The 14,284-nt window shown below is 37.9% G+C and overlaps 1 protein-coding gene across 4 annotated transcripts in view; it reads right to left on the bottom strand.

Moving 5' to 3' along the window:
• The window catches only part of LOC107583538 (latent-transforming growth factor beta-binding protein 1-like), an 85,298-nt gene that overhangs the window by 7,824 nt on the left and 63,190 nt on the right, over nt 1-14,284 (bottom strand). For 3 of the 4 annotated variants that reach the window (XM_016269794.1, XM_016269796.1, XM_016269795.1), the window contains 12 exons: nt 13,212-13,331; nt 12,969-13,091; nt 12,473-12,595; nt 12,248-12,373; nt 11,712-11,840; nt 11,216-11,338; nt 10,974-11,105; nt 9,628-9,756; nt 4,686-4,826; nt 2,379-2,540; nt 1,087-1,179; nt 163-291 (listed from right to left, as the gene is read on the bottom strand). In XM_016269794.1, coding sequence (XP_016125280.1) covers nt 163-291; nt 1,087-1,179; nt 2,379-2,540; nt 4,686-4,826; nt 9,628-9,756; nt 10,974-11,105; nt 11,216-11,338; nt 11,712-11,840; nt 12,248-12,373; nt 12,473-12,595; nt 12,969-13,091; nt 13,212-13,331 — 1,530 coding nt within the window. The remainder of the gene's footprint in view (nt 1-162; nt 292-1,086; nt 1,180-2,378; nt 2,541-4,685; nt 4,827-9,627; nt 9,757-10,973; nt 11,106-11,215; nt 11,339-11,711; nt 11,841-12,247; nt 12,374-12,472; nt 12,596-12,968; nt 13,092-13,211; nt 13,332-14,284) is intronic. The other variant, XM_016269797.1, reaches the window with a different exon arrangement.

Below are 14,284 nucleotides of genomic sequence, written 5' to 3'. Positions count from 1 at the left end.
AATTTGTTTTTGTTAAAATATCTTCTTTTGTGCTCTGCAGAAGACTTTGGAACAACATGAGGTAATCGTCATGAACTCTCCCTTTACGAAAAAAAGACAGATGAGACAGAGTAATCCACAGTTGTTCAGAGATTACTTGCAGATTGTGATTTTGGACCTTACCAACACACTGCAGTTTGCTCTCATCATAGTAGAGTCCGGCCTTGCAGTAACACTCATACCCACTGGGGGTATTGAGACAAAAGCCGTCTTTGCAGATCTCATTTTCAAAAAGCTTGCATTCATCTGCATCTGCAAATCACACACATCAACACATTTTAATTATTTCATCATTAAACAAACAGACAGGTCAGTATAAACCTGAAACCTTGGACCACACCTACATATCAGCATGCATCTGGACATGTTGCTCTGGTTAATATTCTTATTTGGGGATCTGCTACATGCAGAAATGTCATTTGACTGGAGACTGACAAGGAGGAAATGTCCTTACCATCCATAAGCATTCCATTCAAGCGTACGCCTACACACACACACACATCCCGACCACATCGCATTCACTCGTGCTGCCACCAGCCAAACCACACTCTCGCTGCATTCATAAATTAAATCAGTGCATTAGACTGGCCCTGAGACTGAGGTTTCCCCACACTGTGAAGCAGGCTGCTGAGTGTGTGTGTTTCAGCATATGTAGGTCAGATGCTAAGCGATGTCTGCGGCTGCTTCCACACATTACAAAGTCAAGAATATGTGCATAAAATGGGGGTAAAAGTGCAAGACACATCAGAGCTTAAACATAAAACCAGATAAGCACAAAAGCACACGTATACAAACAGACACTGAAGGGACAGTTCATCCAAAAATGAAATCAATGTTATTGTTTTGGCCATACAATGAAAGTCATTGGGGTCCGGTGCTGTTTTGGACCCCACTGGCATTCATTGTATGAACAAAAACCTTCTTTTGTGTTCTACAGAGTCAGTCAGTCATACAGGTTTTTGGAATAATGTGTGAGAGAGTAACTGATGACAGATTGTGCATTTTTGGGTGAACTATCCCTTTAAAAATACATAGACACACAGATACCTTTGAAGCTTCCTGCTAAGCTGGTTGTAGGAATCATAGGATCATCAGGAGGAATGTAACCCCGGCCTCCCGGACACATCTGGGAGAACTGATCTGCATGGGAGAGTGTCAGCAGTTCATAAAGTAAACAGTCTACTGTATTTACGTAAAGAATGGCGATTATTGGATATACAGGTGCATCTCAATAAATTAGAATGTCGTGGAAAAGTTCATTTATTTCAGTAATTCAACTCAAATTGTGAAACTCGTGTATTAAATAAATTCAATGCACACAGACTGAAGTAGTTTAAGTCTTTGATTCTTTTAATTGTGATGATTTTGGCTCACATTTAACAAAAACCCACCAATTCACTATCTCAACAAATTAGAATATGGTGACATGCCAATCAGCTAAAGATTGATTTTTAGTTACAAGCTGGTAAAGCAAAATATAGATGAGAGTGATTGTTTCTCATTTATATGAGGTCCAGACATGATTTACTAATGCAATTGGCTTGTCTGTGAAGATTCTCAGTCATTTAGATCATCATAGGACAGACAAGCTTTTACATGTATTGAACACCTTTCATCAGGCATCATCTGCAGAAAGGTGGATATTGTTTTGCATTGAACCTTACCGCAATTTCAAAGAAATCTGATCTGCCTGTCTGAAATTAAGAAATGAGCAGAGACAGATTTATAAGTACTAATGCGCAATACTTCCCTTCAGGACACGTCCTCTTCAACCAATTTGCAGGAAGATTTTAAGTAAAAAATGTTGTAGGAATCATTACAGTCTTAAATTATAATGGCTTTAAACCTTTTCTGTGTCTCTTTAATTACTTTTTCCTAAGCTGAGATTAATTTCTGTAATTTGGGCTTCCCCACCATAGAAGTTGCAAAATAAGCAAAACTATGTTCTACTTCTAGTTTAAAATGAATAGTTTACCTAAAATGAACCAGTCACTGCATAGAATCACTTAAAAAAAATGAATAATCGACTATCTTCAAGTTTAACTCGCTGACTTGATGCATGATGCCTAAATAGTTCCTACTTGGAGTTGTAAATTTGGCCTTATCTTTTTAATCTTTTTAAGTTCACCACCATCATATCTTTTTAAAAAGTTTTAAAACAGGGAAAATACAACTCTGCTTAAAGTTTATAAGTAATAGTTTACCTAAAATGAACCAGGTCAATTAATTAGCTGCAAAGAATCGTCTCAAAAGAATGGTTAATTCACTATCCTCAGGTTCTTGCAGTTCTTTGTACTGTACTTCTTAGATTTGTCATTTTGCGTGATGTAACTGAGTACCTGTTCCTGGTATGGGGCAGGGATGGACCTCACAGTTGTCCCCCCAGCCGGCTCCTAGCGTACAGCAGCACTCCTCTATAGTCATGCTGCTGGCCAGCACCTTATCACACAGGTTCTCATCATTCAAGTTGAAATAACACTCTTTCCTTTCCACTGGTGTGACTGTGGGGAACAAGACAACAACACAACACAGATAACTCAGACCGGATGTTTTGTCCTTTAAAATATTCAGATAAGAATTTTCAATCATGATTTGTCACAAAGAACAGAAAAATAAAGGGGAGGGAAAAAATCAATGATAACTAATATTTCACTGCAATACGGTAATCCACAAATGAAGAACACCAAAAGAACCAAGGTCAAGTACACAGCAGAAACTGTGCACGACATTAGAAAGCAGTTTTGCAGTTCAACCTTGGCTTTCAGTCACTGTGTGCTCCTTTTTATTATTTCCACATAATTCATATTCCAAACTATTGTGATTGTAGTTTTATGGTGTTCTACCAGCATCCTTATATGTAAAAAGCATGATTTACAGCACTGGTAAGACATACCGGGGTACTTCTTGTAAAAACAAAAAAAATAATGTTTAATCTCAGGAGACAGTGTGGTTTTATGAGGGGAGGAGGATTATGCGGGTGGATTTGAACAAAAGTCCTTAACTAAAACACTTGGCTAAGATCTAAGAAAATGCTTCCTGTTACTTGATCTTCCAGGCACAGCTGGTGTGTAGCCACTCACACACACATATCCAATCAACATTGTTCTTTTATTTTCCAGTTTCACCATGTTCTTCACCACTAGAGGAACAAATTGATTCCAATCTAGCCAGCGCCAACCCTTAAACCTTAAGCTATTTTCAATTTTTTTTACCGCATCTACCACACCTGATCTTTAGTTGTAAACAAAACCTGTCCCAGATCACTTAACTTAAAACAACAACAACAGTTTTGCAAACGGCAAGACTCTGAATTGGAGTATGTAAATTGCAGTTGGTGCTAATTTTTGGTTGTATTTCATTGTTACTTCCTGATTCGCATAATTCATTTAGTAAATATGTTGCTAAAACAACATTAACCACATGCAAATAAATGCTAAGAGCGGACAGAGTTATTTCATAGTGAAAACAGGGTCACACTTTATTTTAAGGTCCAATTCTCGCTATTAACAAACCATTAACTACAACTTTTGCCTCAATAAACTCCTAATTTGCTGCTTATTAATAGTTAGTAAGGTAGTTGTTAAGCTTAGGTATTGGGTAAGATTAGGGATGTAGAATAGGGACATGCAGAATATGTGCTTTATAAGTACTAATAAACAGCCAATATATTAAAAACAGGCATGCTAAGCAACTAGTTAATTGTGAGAATTGGTCCCAATACTAAAGTGTTACCAATATGTGCTTTATAAGTATTAGTAAACAGCCAATATGTTAATAATAGGCATGCTAAGCAACTAGTTAATAGTGAGAATTGGTCCCTATACTAAAGTGTTACAAAAAGAGTAATAGCAATAGGTAACCTACTGATAGCCCACTTCAGACTAACTGTAAGTAACTTTGCAACTATTAGTAGACTGTCTACTTAATATCTGCTAAAACTTTATTTTGATGGCCCTCCAATACACATTCTACTGACTAAAGTAATAATAAGTACATGTCTTCTAATTCTATTAACCTTAACAGTCCACTAATACTTTAATGAGAGTTAGTTGACTTATAGATAGTAGAATGTCTAAAGTGGACTACTGAAACCAAACAATAAAACAAAATATCGCCATTCCAATCAGGAAATCTTTAAGAGTTGTCTAGACTTTCAAAAGCAGTTATCTCATTCTGATGGGCCTTCTTGTATATCTCTCTGTACTGGTCTTTTTTATCTTAGCGTGGGAGCTTTCTTTTTGGCTCTTACGTGCTTTGGGCCCCATGGTGCTTTGGTCCCTCTGTAATCCTCAGACTGAATCTCATCTCTCTCCTGCCAGATCATTTACAACCCCAATTCATCATGCCTTTCCTCCCTCTCTTCTACTCAGAGCTGGCCCCTGATGATATGAAGTTAATGCCCTGTTGCACTAGAGGATCTCCATGGCTGAGATTAAAACGTGAAGAGCTTCAGAATCATTTCAGGTATACAGTGAAGATGAGATGTTTCGTAGGAGGACAGGGGTCATCTGTCCAGATAAAAGGCAATCTGTGGCCCCTTGTAGGTCTTGTAGGTTTGGGTTAGGTCACGGTTTGTGCGATTTCTGTAGGATAATGAATTGGTCGATCACATTGCGGTGGTGGTTTACAGTAGGCTACAACTTTACCTGGTGGTGTAGAGAAGCATTTGGCCAACATCGGATCAAATTCTTGCATCTCATCAGCACACAAACACAGGAAGGTGCCTTCACGATTCTCACAGATGGCCTCACCACACACATTACCGAGCAACTCACACTCGTTCACATCTGCAGGCAAGAAAATGTGTTTTATCATTGAACTGAAGATACAATCTGAACTGCAGGAGTTTGTTTTGTGCTGGATGAGATAATTTGCTATTCTACCAAGTCAAGTCAAGTCACCTTTATTTATATAGCTCTTTATACAATACAGATTGTTTCAAAGCAGCTTTACAGGGATAAACAGGAGAATAATTATTCAATGATGCAGAGATGAATTCTGATGTAAAGCAGCCCTAAAAAACAAGTGTCATTGTTTAGGTCAGTTCAGTTTAGCTGTAAAGCAGCCTTGTAGAAAACATGATGTCAGTTCAGTTCTCATCTAATAGTGTCAGTGCAGTCAGTTCAATATTTCTGAATACCGTTAACAGGCTTCTAGTTTAAAAGGAATAGTTCACTCCAGTTCAACCGGTTCATTAAAAAGAGTATCAGTTGAAAATAATGATTCATTCACTTTTCTTGAGTTCAATTCACTCACTCAATCTGGTCGTAAGTGGTTCTTGAGATAACAGCTCACTGGAGTGGAAGATCAGTGAATAACTTTTGACCTGTTGCTCGCAAAAAGGTAATATATTATATGTTTTTTAAAGATTTGAAAAATATAGCACACAAGTTGTATGGACTACAGGTATACTTAATAACAACAATAATGATAAAAGTACAAAAAATTGCTTGTAATCACAAAAAGTTCACAAGACACTGTTTCACCAGATTTCTGACCAGACATTCTACAACCACTTATGTGAACTCTAAAGTTTGTGAAACACTGGTCATTATCTAGTCATAGTTTATAATTTCTATAGCTTTGTCCTGATTGGCTCAGAGCCTTCTGCACAGTTTTCATTAATTTTCCTTATTAAAACGGTGGCTTTTGGGAACCTCATAAAGCAATGACAAACAATGTGCACAAGTGACTTCAGTAAATAAAACAGCCCCACTTTTCTGCCGACTGTCTCTGACAGCTTGAATTTATGAAGACCAAAGTAGCACTATAATGCAAGTGTCTACTTCCTGCAACAAGGCTCTCTCCTCCTTTCTACTCTGTTCTCTCTCTTTTCTTCTCAATGCTTCACACATCTGTGACTCTCATTGGTTTTATCAATCATCTCAGAGAACCACATACAAAAGGATGCAATAAATCAACTTGTGTGGAGAGCCTTTATGTGCAATAGACTCTGAATGCTCTAATGGAGCCATACCGCCAGATGCACACACGTACACACTCCAGACTCGCTCAGTGATGGTGGGCCAGCTCATCAATGAGCCTGGAAGTGTTAAACGGTCGTCTGGAGTCGCAGCGGGGGGTGCTGCACCACTAGGGAATGATATAAAGTTGGAAATGGATGTCAGTGCCAGATAAACAATGTAAAAGACATATACGACCTGATATATTACTGTACTGATATGTACTAGCTGTTTTTTCATGCACTCCAGATTAGAGTATGGTTTGACAAGATCAGTTTCTACACACAAGAGTTTGGGTGCTTTCTGCACTGTTGCTTAATACACAGACTCACGACAAAATAAATTATACTTTAACTGTGATTTTCTCAAAAGCAAAACATACAGCGAGTGCATTTTTGATTCACAATCAAAGGGTTCTTATGAGCTGGATCTACAAATGATTCACTTAGAAAGACTCACAAACACACAGATTACCGGTTTAAATCAGTCTGACAAATCCTTCACTGAATCTTGTCAGAGCGGCTACAGAATCAACATGTGACACACTTAAACTGCAATCCTTTACTACTCCTTGAAATGAATCGGTTTCATGTACTTAAGGTTCATGAACTTTGAATCATCAACTTTGAATCTTGCACTCCTGTAGCTCATAGTGTTTCAATCTAAGCTTTCCCAGGCGACGTAGGTTTTCTTTGAAAAAACAAACAAAACAAAAACGACCGATTCTTTATACAGTATGCAGATATATTATATTTTTTTATCATCAAATTATTTAACCAAATTTGTAAACCATCAAAACATCTATTTATAGGTGGTAAGTACATTTATTTATAGGTGGATGTGTATGGTGGGGTGTAACTGTTAAGTTTATAGAGATGCAATTTACTTTTTGTAAGCAACAATTGGAACCAAGAAATTGATTCAGAATAGGTTTTCCATGATGCTTTTGTTTTTTTTTCAAGTACACAAGGAGTTAAGATGTTCAGTCTCTGGAAAGGGATTAGATGTTATCCTTTTGCTTCATTAAAACATAGTTCAAGACACAGGGAAGCTGGCTTGTACAGAAGGGCTAAAAACGATCTTTAGAAATGTCTATAGATCATATATCATCTGATGTGTGATTTAATTTTGTTGGTCGACTGCACGGGGCAAGGAAAGCTGACCTAGTGGATTTACAAGACACACTAAACTTAGGTGCTCACAAGGGTGATACAGGTTCGAATTTAGCTTGTTTCTCAACTATTCCTGTCACTAATGGGACAGCAAAGGAAAGAAACACTGTTGTGATTTTGTTGTTACACAAAATTTTCGCTTTCACTATAAAAAGAAAAAAATTCTTGTTGCTGGAATCTTGTCGCGTAGCATTTTATTAGGCCTGAGATCTCTGTCTTTCTAGGTAATTGGAGGACAAAGGGATAGGAGAGGAAGAGAAAGAGTAAGGGATGTGGTAAGGAGAGAAACTGAGGAGGGAGATGGAAGAATGGATAAGGGTAGAAAGAGAAGAGAGAGAAGTGGGAGGAAAAGAGGAATGCATGTCCTGTATGTATTAGCATTTGTGTGTAGTGTGTGTTATTGCCGTGGGAAACCAGAAATGATGGAGGCTGTTTGTGCCCAGTTACATAAGCCGGCAAGACAAACAACCTCTGTTCAGAGACTGAAGAGAGTGTGTGTGTTTTTAAGAGTGTGTGTGTTTGTTTGCAAGTGTATGTATGAAAAATGATCTGCTAAAACTAATCCCAAACTGAGAACAAACAAGAAGAACAATAAGCCTATACTGTATATAGCAGTATAAATCTAATAATTTAATATCATGGTAGATTTTCTTTTTGAAAGAAATTAACTATTTTATTCAGCAAGGATGAATTAAATTGAGCAAAAGTGATAGTAAAGACATTAGTAATGATTTTTACTTTTAACTTTTAAAAATGTTATCTTTTTATTCATCAAAAAAAAAAAAAAAAAAACAGTTTAATGCTAAGCAGCACAACTGTTTTCAATGGTGAAAATAATAAGAAATATTAGAATATTAGAATGATTTCTGCAGGATCATGGGACACTGAAGACTTTAAAATTGGTTTAAAATTTCTATATATACTCTCTCTCTCTCTATATATATATATATATAGAGAGAGAGAGAGAGAGAGAGAGAGAGAGAGAGAGAGAGAGAGAGAGAGAGAGAGAGAGAGAGAGAGAGAGAGAGAGAGAGAGAGAGAGAGAGAGAGAGAGAGAGAGAGAGAGAGAGAGAGAGAGAGAGAGAGAGAGAGAGAGAGAGAGAGAGAGAGAGAGAGAGAAAAATATAAATATATAAATGGAAATTTATATATATATATATATATATATATATATATATATAATAAACGTGGGATAATTTAATGTAGAATTTAATGTACAATTTAGAATAATCCATCTTTTCATCTCATTAAAAGATCATCTAATTATGATTATTCATAAATTAATTTTGCACATACCACCCATCCCTACTCGCATAATAAAAGTGAAACTTCCTCTATCTCTGCTCTTACTCTCTTTCAGAAGGTGGGCTACACAAGAACACTGTGTTATTTTAATACAGCCACCAACTCCAGACCTCTAAACACCAGGCCACATAAATACATGTGGCTCCATCACTTTAATAGGACTTGACTCTGTGTCAGTGTATTAATGTGTCTATGTGTGTATGTGGGGGCCACTGATGTGTTTCATCCCGGTCGCTGTGTTTTAAACATTACCGGGGTCTGTGCCGTCCACCCTCAGACTGGAAGAAACTAAACACTCACATCAATCATGGCTCAAGCAAAGCGTCTGCCATCTTTTTTATGTTGTCTGAGAGGAAGTGGCAAAAAATCTCAGAGAGTGCTGGCTTCGGTTTCAAATCCAGCTCTGGTTTACATGTCTGTCAGGACAAGAGCTTTACAAACAGACCATACCACACGTCTATCAGTTAAATTCATGTCTCCAAGTGGACAAGATAGAGATTAGACAACTAAATACTTTTTTTCAAGTAAAAAAAACTTTACACCTAAAGAATTGAATAGTATTTAGACAAATATGTTTAAAATGATGTACCCTTGACTGAGATGAAGATTCCAGTCTAATCCATGGTCTAAAAAAGCAGTTTTATTCTACATTGCTGGTCGAATCACCAAAAAGGACAAAATGTACTCCACATAACTTGTGTGCGATTGTTTATCAGTCTTTTAAAGTCACACATTAGCATTCTGTGAGGAACAGACCACAATATTATGCATTATAATTGTCTGAAAATCATTCCTTCCTCTGTAACTCTTACATGTCATTCAGACTTGCACACATTTAAACTTAAAGACATACTGCATCAGGATTGACTGCCAAAAGTTTGAGTAAGTGGAAATTTAAAATATTTGTATTTGTGGTTGATGGGAAAAAGAAAGTCATGCAGGTTTTAAACTACATGAAGGTGAGTAAATAATGATAGAATTTTCATTTTTGGATGAACTATCCCTTTAACAAGCAGCAATGACAACACCTTGGCTGTCAAGTTCCAGTAAGCTTCCTAATAGTGATAATTCATTGAATAGTGTCAATTTTGAGCATATTTTAAACTATGGAATGAAAATAACAAACTAGGAAGGGAAAAAAAACGTACCCACACACCCCTGCCCATCCTGAGAGTCCTTGAATCCTGGGTCGCACTGGCAGCTGAAGGAGCCTATTGTATTCTGACAAACACCATGACTTCCACAGGTATTCTCATTCAGAGAACACTCATCCACGTCTAGAACGAGAGAGGGAGAGACAATAAGACAGAAAGCAGGAAATGTTAGAGCTCTTTGTGTGCTGGTCTGGGCAGAGATGAAGGGATGAGAGAAAGAACACAACAGTAGAGATCAAAAATCACACAAACTACTATTCAAAAGTTTGGGATAAGTAAGATTGTTTTAAAGTTCTTGGAAAAAGTCACTTATTCTCACCAAGGCTACATATATGTGACCCTGGACCACAAAACCAGTCATAAGGGTTAATTTTTTTCGAAATTGACTGAATAAATAAGCTTTCCATTGATGTATGGTTTGTTAGGATAGGACAATATTTGGCCGAGATACAACTATTTGAAAATCTGGAATCTGAGGGTGCAAAAAAATCAAAATATTGAGAAAATCGCCTTTAAAGTTGTCCAAATGAAGTTCTTAGCAATGCATATTACAAATCAAAAATTAAGTTTGAATATATTTACAGTAGGAAATTTACTAAATATCTTCATGGAACATGATCTTTACTTAATATCCTAATGATTTTTGGCATAAAAGAAAAATCAATAATTTTGACCCACACAATGTATTTTTGGCTATTGCTACAAATATACTCCATCGACTTAAGACTGGTTTTGTGGTCCAGGGTCACATATTTGATTAAAAATACAGTAAAAACAGTAATACTGTGAAATATTACTCCAATTGAAAATATCTGTTTTCTATTTGAATATATTTTCAAATGTAATGTATTGCTGTGATTGCAAAGCTGAATGTTCAGAAGCCATTACTCCAGTCTTCAGTGTCACACGATCCGTCAGAAATCATTCTAATATGCTGATTTGCTGCTCAAGAAACATTTCTTATTATAATCAGTGTTGAAAACAGTAGTGCTGCTTTTGTGGAAACCTTTATGGAATCCTTTATGACATTAAAATGTCTTTACTGTCACTTTAGTGCAATTAAATGCATTCTTCTGATTAAAACTATGAATTCCTTTCCTGACCCCTAACTTACAAACAGTAGTGTATATGAACAAAATGGAGATGGAATGAGTATGAGTATGTCTGATTGGAAACATAATTGCAGTCTGCGGTGTTAATTAGCAAATTATTAAGCCACAAGAGACAAACAAACAGCTCTGATCAGAACCAGAATATGGAGATGTGCAGTACAACAATGCAAGCTGGGTGGAGCTAATGCGGTGACATCACGGCTGAAGCTGGTGCCCGTGGGCGCTCACCGATGCAGACGCCATGTTCGCCTCGGGAAAGGCCAGGTGGGCAGGGCACCTCACATCGGTAAGAGCCCGGTGTGTTCTGACAGGCCCAAACCACACAAATAGATGTCCCCAAGTCAGCACACTCATCAATATCTGACAGACAGCATAACCAACCAATCAGCACACTAATAAGTCAATCAACAAAGAGCTTCTGGGTGGAGGATGATACAAAAAGCAAATTGTTTTGGATTCTAGATTTTTACCCTGGCACGTCTGATTGGTTGGCTCCAGGCGGTAGCCTGCTTCACAATGGCAGAGATACGAGCCCTCTGTGTTTGAACAGGTACCATTTACACATCTGCTGCCATCCACACATTCATCTACATCTGAAAAAGCCCGGACACACACATTGGTTTTGAGTAGGTCATTTTATGTCATATATTTTGCTTTGTCTAGACATTCAGCTAAAACGCTTCCTTCTCCCCATTTTACTGCTGGACGGGGCATTTAAAACAACTCTGGCACCTCACTGGGCCCCGGGAGCACATACACACGTCCCACCAGAGGAAAAATAACATTGGCTCATATGTGAAACCCATTAGACACACAATCCCTTTCTTTCTCTCACTCTCTCTTGTGCTGCCAACAAAGCAACAGATTAATTTTGCCTAAACATCAGATAAATATCAACACAGCACCGCTGAGAATCAGGACAAACCACAGCAGGATGCATTGATGAGAGAATATGTGTGTACGTACCCTCACAGCCTGGTGGATCCCTGGTGGACACAAAGCCGGCATCACACATACACAGGAACGAACCCTCTATGTTCAAACACCCTCCGTTGGGGACGCACAGCTGTGTCTCGTCCTCACACTCATCAACATCTACAAGAATTGAGGGATGAAATCAGTAACAGTATTCCAAGCAGTGGCTTAAACCAGTCTTAAGTTGGTTTTCTGGTCTTAGCTGGTTTAAGATGATTACCCAGAATGGCCAAGCTGGCCTAGCTAGACTCTTAGCAAGTTGGCTTTTAGCTGGGCGGCCAGCTGGTTTCCTGTCCTTATCAGCTAAATAGTCCCCAAAATCTTGTAAAACCTATTAAGAGACCAGCTAAGAGCTGGGTTTCTTTCAGCAGGACTCTTCAATTGTATCAAATTGCTCATCCATGTGCTTTAAGTTTAAGCAAAATGCATTTTATATATAGTACATACTGCAGAAACTGTAAGAGTAGTATGATAGTATACTATTCTAGAACACAGCCTCTGTATACGTGGGTTTGTATGATTCTCACCTTGGCAGCTGGTGCCGTTAACTTGTCTATATCCCTGTGGGCAGTTGCACTGGTAAGATCCCAAGATATTGACGCACTGCCCCACACCATCACAGGTCTGAGATAACTCCAAACACTCGTCCACATCTGTAAACATCAGAATATTTCAACATTGCACACAGAATCAATCCCAGATGCCCTTAAAATGAATACATGATTACATATCACACACATGCACTCTCGTACCGTTACATTGGTCTCCTGTGGACGACAATATAAAGCCGGGCTCACAGTTGCAGATAAACAACCCCTCTGTGTTCTGACAGTGACCTTGGATGCACACGCTGTCATCCTGGCATTCGTCAATGTCTGTGACACACACAAAGTTGCAGTTTGCTCACTTGCATTTTATCTGTTTTTGTTTAACCTGGTTGTATAACAATCACAATGATGAAATTCACAATGCTGTCATAACGCACATTAAAAGCCAGGCTGCGCAACATGTAAACAAAATTAAACTAATCATAAAACAAAAGAAAACAAAAGTGACAAACATAACCAAAACAAAACAAAACAACACAAAATGAAAAAAAGAACAAACAAAATACATCAAACAAGACAAAACAAAATAAGAAAATCACTTGAAGGTTGGAGAGTCTTATCTGTCATTTGTTAGACAAGATAAAGACAAACAAAATCTTTGAAAAATACTAAAAGCTGCTGAACTGTGGAAGAATAGTACCTATGCAGGCCTTGCCGTCAGGAGTGAGCGAGAATCCTTCATCACATGTGCAAACGAAATAGCCCTCCCGATTGAAGCACTGACCATGAGCACATACTTTTTCATCCAGACACTCATTTATATCTGCACAGAGAAGGTCACGCACACAATACATCTGAAGAAAGACACTTCTGTGGGTCACATTTATGAAGGCCCCCTCATTTGTCAAAAAGTAGCTGTGCTAAATAAAAAAAGACTTATTACCAACACATTGGCCATTTCTCCCTTCAAACCCATCCGGACAAGGAGAACACATGAAAGAGCCCAGAGTGTTATAGCAGAGACCGGACGGACACACTCTCCCATCCTGACATTCATCGATATCTACATAGACACAAGCAGAAATTAATAGACTGATTCAAAATCATATACGAGTTCATGATATCCATCCAGCCAGTGGAGAGTCTGCGTGTGCCTGCTGTGAAGGTTTGATAGGAGGGTCTGTTGTTATGGATGGGTGCTATTGCTGCCCTGCTGTGAGGAGAACAGGAAACTATCGACTCAAAATGTGCAGGAAAGCTTGTTTTGTTCTCCATCTCTCTGCTACACCTTTATTAATGAAGTTACTCAAAGAAAAACATCTTAACTGTGAAACTGTGATGTACGACGGCACCATGCCTTCTTCCTTCTACATGCTCAACCATCCATTTGCCTTTATTACTGCTTCCAGCGGCTGCCAAAGATACTTCATCTCTACACTGAATGGATGTGTTACATTAAAGCAGTTAAGAGTGTGAAAACACATCACCTAATCACCACCACAACAGATTTTTAAAGAGCTTTACATTAAAGCAGACAGCTGTATTTATGAGGACACATTTTCAACACTTAAAACAAAGTTTTTCAATGTTCTTTGAATTACAAGGTCACATATTGAGGTATAAAACAATATATAACAAATCTCCAACCTACCTAGAACTCGAATTCAGTAACCCTAAATTTACAAAGAATGCTGGAGCTAAGGTTTAGCGGTGTTATGAGCACAATGAAGTGCACAAATGGGAGATGTAGATGTGAAGAAAATGCAATTATAATGCATAATCAAAGAGTAAAATCAATCTCCCAGATCAAAAATTAAATAATTTCTGTCTCATAGACTGGGATTGAGCAAACAAACAACTGCATTAAAGAGCTGACGCTCCCCATTCCGTAGCAGTTTCACAAATTCCGGATTGTGGAATAAAGGTGGGACACATTCCTAAATGTGTAACTGCTATGAAACTAAAAGAGGATATTACTGGAACAGTTAAACCAGTTAACCAGAGAAATCAATGTGC

Source organism: Sinocyclocheilus grahami, unplaced genomic scaffold (genome assembly GCF_001515645.1).
Source record: "Sinocyclocheilus grahami isolate Dianchi unplaced genomic scaffold, SAMN03320097.WGS_v1.1 scaffold54.1, whole genome shotgun sequence".
Taxonomy (NCBI): Eukaryota; Metazoa; Chordata; class Actinopteri; order Cypriniformes; family Cyprinidae; genus Sinocyclocheilus; species Sinocyclocheilus grahami.
The sequence above is the reverse complement of the archived record's forward strand: the minus strand, read 5'-3'. Positions and strand labels throughout refer to the sequence as shown.